This window comes from Ruditapes philippinarum, unplaced genomic scaffold (assembly GCF_026571515.1).
Source record: "Ruditapes philippinarum isolate M1 unplaced genomic scaffold, ASM2657151v2 ctg1819_1_1_1_1, whole genome shotgun sequence".
In the NCBI taxonomy this organism is placed as follows: Eukaryota; Metazoa; Mollusca; class Bivalvia; order Venerida; family Veneridae; genus Ruditapes; species Ruditapes philippinarum.
In genome coordinates, this window is record NW_026866564.1 from 254,333 (window position 1) to 261,481 (window position 7,149).

The 7,149-nt window shown below is 35.3% G+C and overlaps 1 protein-coding gene across 1 annotated transcript; it reads left to right on the forward strand.

Annotated features, from left to right (window-relative positions):
* The first annotated feature begins 219 nt into the window (after nt 1-219).
* Nucleotides 220-888, forward strand: LOC132732923 (uncharacterized). The gene has a single exon (XM_060719448.1). The coding sequence runs from the start codon at nt 220-222 to the stop codon at nt 886-888; it is 669 nt and encodes a 222-aa protein (XP_060575431.1).
* The last annotated feature ends 6,261 nt before the right edge of the window (nt 889-7,149 follow it).

Here is a 7,149-nt window from a genome sequence, read left to right on the forward strand (position 1 = left end):
ACTGCAAGTCAAGAACAACAAATCCTACGGTGCTTACACCATAAACATTACAGAACTACAAAATGCTGAGCAGTTATGGCTGAAGAGTTGTCAGATTATAACGTACAGTGATGAAATCTTAAACCTAAAATCTTTAAAAAAATCGCCTTCCACTCGTGAAACAACTCCGACTTTTCATAGATACCGGAGGATACATGCAGTGTGGCGGAATAATTCAAAATGAACCCCTTTTGTGAAACAACAAAGCTCCCGTATTTACTTCCAGCAAAGCATCATCTTACTCACCTTATTATATTAGATGCTCATGAACGCCAACTACACCCCGGAGTAAGTGTAATAATAACATACTTACGTCAAAAATTTTGGATTCCGTCAATCCGCCAGGTAGTGATAATTAGAAAATGCGTCATTTGCCGTAAAACAGATGGGAAACCATACAACGCTCCGGATCCACCACCTCTTCCCAAATATAGAGTTGACGATGCTCCACCTTTCTCAGTCACAGGAGTTGATTTTACTGGCGCTTTATACGTAAAAGATAAAACCGGAAGTGAGACAAAAGCATACATCTGTCTATTCACATGTGCATCAACTAGAGCCGTACACTTAGAACTAGTTCCCGATTTATCTGAAGATTCATTTCTTCAAGCATTCCGAAGATTTTGCAGTCGTATGTCCGTGCCTAAGATCATGATTTCAGACAATGCTTCGACTTATATGGCAGCAGCTAACCACATCAAACGCCTGTTTGAGTCTGATTCCCTGCAATCAACACTTAGTCACAAGGGTACACAGTGGCAGTTTATTCCTAAACGTTCAACATGGTATAGCGGTTGGTGGGAAAGACTTATTGGCCTGACAAAAACAACATTAAAAAAGATTCTTTGACGGACAAACATAAGCTATGAAACTTAACAAACATTTGTGACGGAAGTAGAAGCCGCGATGAACGACAGGCCACTAACGTACGTCTCTTCCAATTCTTCTGATGCTGAACCACTTACACCAACCTACTTTACGGCCGAATATTAGCGACATTACCATACCAAGACGTTACCGATACACAGATTACTAACTCCAGCTTAAGTGATATCACATGTTTTACAAGAAGAGCCAGAGTTCAGAAATAACTGATTGACCGGTTCCTGGAGAAATGAAGACACGAGTATCTCACTGCCTTACGTGAACACCACCAGACGACAGGAAACAATATTCAAACGATATCAGCTGGAGATGTAGTGCAGATCCATGACGAAAAACCACGTTCTCAGTGGAAACTAGCCGTAGTAACCGGAAGAGATGGCTTTACACGTGCAGCAAAAATAAGAACCAAAAATGGTGTAACAAACAGAGCTATTGTGAAACTTTATCCGTTAGAAGTGATTTAAAAGTGATATAATATCTATTCAATTTCCAAGTTACAATATAATTATCAGTGAATATTGACTTAAAGGATACTGTGTTTAAAATGTATTGAAGGTGACATTTTGATAACTTTTATTTAACGCTATTTCGTTTTCAACATATTGTACGTGCATTTTATATCATTTCGCTGCCCCCAGTGTCAAGATATGTACGTTAGCGCTCTTATGCACGTGACGTCTACCGCTATTTATACGTTACGTTGTAGACGTCACATCCTGTTTACGTTATGTTTATATATTACAATAAAGGTACGAACCTGAAAAGACGTATTCTTATACTCCACTATTACGATTCTCGATAGGCAGAGCTACGGTGCTTCCGCGGTGTAACCCCGGTCATCTCCGGCACAGCTAAGGACGACTTTGTCAAAGCTATTCCTTCTCGGATCACCCCTGACCACCCCGGTGATATTACATCTTTTATTCTATTAGGGGTCAAATGCGGATGTTCTCAGATCATCCCGGACGTTGCCGGCGGAATTACGGAAGTACCCCGGTTGTTTCCGGTCGTACACAGGTTGTTCCTGGATTACCCCGGATGTCTACCGGAAATCTGCCAGGGCTCTGCCAGGATGTAAGTATGACCACAGCTTTAACCTACAAACACGGTGCGTAATCGTTTCGGGCTGATTTGGAATAATTCACAGTTCCTTGACTGAATTGGATTTATGGCACCGGATTGATTAAGATAAAATAGATTTTTAGCTTGATAGGGTAAGAAAATATATAAAATAAACACATTTACATATTTTCGTCTTTGAATATTCTACTTGCACTGAACATTGCAATATTAAAGGAATTCATATACAACTCAATAAGGTTTTTAACGGCCTTATATCAGTTGGAATCGAAAAACAAATTTCACATGTCAGTGAAATAGAAGTAAGCACCAGCATAAAATTGCCAAAAACGTGTAGTGATAGTACACGTGGAACCAACGTTTATGAATGACCGTAATGTGCTTCTTTGAAAGTGTTAAGGCTTCCTTTAATATATGTACATAAAATCATCGTTCGGAGCGCATATGAACCATAAGGTTTTCGATTTCGAGTTACTTTAACTACTAATGAATTTGAACATAGAAAAAAGTCTTTTCGGCCATTCTATATTTTATAAATAGCTACCATTAATGTCAAAATTTAATTCTCTGATTATGACTTTTGCAAATAATTGTTTAAATGGGTTAATGGGTTAAGGGTGTGCCGAAAGCAGACTCAAAACACCAAACAATCTAGAACAGTAATTGTGATAACATATATACTGCACATTTTGATTGACTATTTCTGAAAGGGAATTACAGCATAACTATTTAGATATAAATACAATGTATGTGGAAAGGTGCTCCATATCTTACATGTCAATCTTATAACGGATTAACGGAAGGTCCTATGAATTATAAACATGAAAATCCTTTTACCTGGATTAATCAATATTATACAATGACAACGTCATCAGCTTCTTTGACGATTATATATCTACATGTAATTCATGCAGAAGATTTTGTTTTGAAGGGTCAATTACTGTATCAAATTACGCTACATTGCAAGAACATTTCCTCTCTTAAGCTTCCAGCATAGTGGTTTCATTTGTCCCGATTAAAAGGAAATAATAAGGTAGACAGACTATCCCCAGTTCTGGATTTGTTATTTATCAAATAAACTATTTTTTTTCTGAATCAGTCTTTGAGTTAAAATCATTTGTATTATATAGTTCACCAAAGTACATGTATTCAGAACGTATATGTCTATAAAATGAGCACTTAACTACAAAATGTTCTTCGTTTTCATACACTGATCCGTACAAAATCGAAAGAGTCTTCAACACGAACACCAATATATAACGTCCTGTCTCAACGCGCAATGGCAAAATGCCGCATCTTAACTGGGTAGGAAGTGATCGTTCGTTTCTTTTCATACATACTCAAAGAGACATATTTTTAATCTGAAACTCTGTTTTGAATACAGTCCATAGCTTTGACACGTTTTCTATCCCGATTTTCCATATGCTTCTATAGTATTCAAAGATCTTAGAGCGCGCAAAGCCAAAATTTATAACCATTTTGTTGTTGTAGTACTCCGTTAAACCGATTAAGGATAACATTTCTTTCAGATCACTACACCAATTGTTGGAACTTTAATCCATTTCAAATAGTTTCCTTGTAAGACGATTTTCATTGAATGAAAGAAGTCTATTCCAGTCACTCAACTCAACTCAACTCTTTTATTTCATAATCAAAGATTACCACGGCCCAAAATATATATCAAACAATAAAGACATCAGGTTATGTCAATATAATATCAGTATTTATGATATAAATTTCAACATAATAGCAGTATCTACGACATCTATTGTCTTTGTCTACTAGTTATGCCCCCACTTCGAAGAAGAGGGGGTATATTGCTTTGCACTTGTCGGTCCGTCCCGTCCGTCGGTCCGTAGACAAAATGGTTTCCGAGTGATAACTAAAGAACCCTTAGGCCTAGGAACTTCAAACTTGGTATGGTGATTGGTCATGACCAGTAGATGACCCCTATTGATTTTGGGTTCAAATGGTCAAAGGTCAAGGTCATATTGACCTTGTAAGCAAAAACGATTTCCGATCAATAACTAAAGAACCTTAAGGCCTAGGAACTTCAAACTTGGTATGGTGATTGGTCATGATCAGTAGATGACCCCTATTGATTTTGGGGTCAAGGGGTCAAAGGTCAAGGTTGACCTTTTGGGTAAAAACGGTTTCCGATTAATAACTAAAGAACCCTTAGGCCTAGGAACTTCAAACTTGGTATGGTGATTGGTTATGACCAGCAGATGACCCCTATTGATTTTGGGGTTAAGGGGTCAAAGGCCAAGGTCACATTGACCTTGTAGGTAAAAACGATTTCCGATCAATAACTAAAGAACGCTTAGGCCTAGGAACTTCAAACTTTGTATGATGATTGGTCATGACCAGTAGATGACCCCTATTGATTTTGGGGTCAAGGGGTCAATGTCATATTGACCTTGTACTTAATGACGGTTTCTGACCAATAACTCAACAACTCAAGTTGCCTTGGTTGATATTTTTATATTAAACTAAAAATGCTTTTGGTATACACATTTGAAGGTCTTATGTAATATAACAACTTGGGCCTACATGATTCATAAAATGTATGCATATATTATTTGGTAAGATTTGTAATAACTTAAATTGCTGCACACAACCTATGGGGTCACACTAATTATTACCTTGTGACTAGTCATGACCAGTATATACTAGATAACCCTTATCATGTGTTTGTTCACTGGGTCAGAGGTCATGCATAATAACCTGATCACATGACTAATTGGCTGCCGATAGGGGACATACATGTTTTACAAACATATCTTGTTTCAATATAATAGCAGTGTTTATAACACTGTCCATCAACCCCAACATAATAGCAGTATTTATGACATTCAATGATTGACGTTAACCTCAATACAATAGCAGTTTTATGACATTGTCTATTAACTTCAGTACAATAGCAGTATTTATGACATTGTATATCAACCTCAACTAACAGCAGTATTTATGACATTGTCTTATAACTTTAATACAATAGCAGTATTTATGACATTGTCTATAAACTCCAATATGATAGCAGTATTTATGACATTGTCTACTTACTTCAACACAATAGCAGTATTTATGACATTGCTTAACAACTTCAACATAGGAGAAGTATTCATGACATTATCTACTTACTTCAATATAAGAGCAGTACGCATGACATTGTCCACTAACATCAATACAATAGCAGTATTCATGACATTGTATATCAACCTCAACATAACAATAGTATTAATGACATTGTCTAATTACTTCAATACAATAGCAGTATTTATGACTATTTATGTCTATTAACTTCAATATGATAGCAGTACATGTATTTATGACATTGTCTACTAACAATATAATAGCAGATATTTCGGAACCAATATTTAAATCCTCAATTTCTTTCACAAAATCATTTATGAAAACGGAAAAGATTTTCGGAGACAGATTGTCTCCCTGCTTTGCTCCGGATTTACAGTCAAACAACTCAGTAAACTTGTTATCTATCTTAACACAAGAACAAAAATATTGATATATATTTCGAATTGATTTATACAGCTTCCCGTCGATACCGATTAGAAGTAGTCTATACAGCATTATTTCACGATTAATGAAATTGAAACATATTCGAAGGTCTATAAAGGCGGTGACACAGCTAAATTAATCCGAATTATGCTGTTCAGTTTAGACGCGTGATCCTCCATACGATGAACATAAATTGATTCTTCAGTGACTCTTAAATTTATTTTCTCACTTTATTTCCTATAATAACCAAATAATAACAGTTGTTGATACAGTGAGAAAACAAGTGTCATGCCAAATAAAAAAACAAGTTTGTGATCTATTATATTTTATAATTAGTAGGTGTTGAGTTTAAAGTTACATTAAATAAATTTCATAAAAAAAGAAATAGCGACATTTCATTAATAAATTGGGTTTCATATCGACTCCAGATCTTATTTTGGTGTCCAGACAACCAAAATGAGTTTAATGAGCATTATAATGTGCAACCTCATTGTGGCGAAATGAAAGTGACAATTTCTTTTTGCATGAGAAACTCCACCTTTGGATCATGTGTGCATCAATATTAAATCAACAAACATGGTTATAAGAAGCAGTCCTAATTTAATGGTATATTTTCACATTGTAACAGATGTTTACATACAAATTTAATCTTGAGATGATTATTTTTTCTGAACCCCATGCCTAGTACACCGTGAAGCTTTAACGGTAAAAGTGTGTTTGCACAAGAAAATCTTATATTTGCTGTGTTCCGGGTAGCAACTATAACACCGTGACGTAGCGCATACACGAGCTGATTATAGTCTTCATTTGCATGTTAAAATTCGTATACGAACTTTAGTGTTACCGTGGGGTTTTCCATTTAAAACCCTAATTTATGAACAATATTTGATGAAATTTACAACGATACTGTCAAAAAGGTTAATGAAATTGTAGAATGCTTGGTTTTTAGGCCGACGGCAAAAATATTTTTACATATTTATTTAATGTAGCTTTAACATCAGTTATCCCAATAGTGGGTTCAAATAAAGACAACAAAGAATTGGAACTAAATCTTGTGGTCTTATAAGTGGATAAGCGGGATGGTCTTAATTCTGGATTATGTAACCATGGACATAAAGAGCATAACTTTCTTTTGAAAAATGGTTATGATAGCGAGGTTGTCTTAATTCCGGGATGGTCTTGAGTAGAAGTGCTACTTATATGAAATTATACTGAAATAGAATTTACTTTGGGTAGCTTGGCAGTTTGAACAAGGACAATATATATTTAAAAATGTTCTAGAGGATTGCCTGCTTTCATAAAACAGTTTCCTTTTTTTTCTTTTTTTTTCATCGTTATTTTGTTTGGATCATTTAATGTATGGGCATGGAAATTGCTTCATTCAATCATGATATAACGGCGGGTAGCTCAGCTTTCCTCATATCAAATTGACAAAGTTGTCTCCCTTTTAATAATATAAGTATTTATTGCACAGTTTAATTTAGTTTTAGAGTATTAGTTTCGAACTGACTAGTTTACAAATAAAAAACAAAATGAAATTAAATTAGATATTTGAGCTTCTAAACCTTGATATATGCTATATTTCAAGTTTCAGTGGTTAGAGGAGCTTGCACAAATGTCGAAAAA

Bases quoted from the DNA above. Each gene is read 5' to 3' on its own strand.
- LOC132732923 (XM_060719448.1), top strand. From the start codon at position 220: ATGAACCCCTTTTGTGAAACAACAAAGCTCCCGTATTTACTTCCAGCA.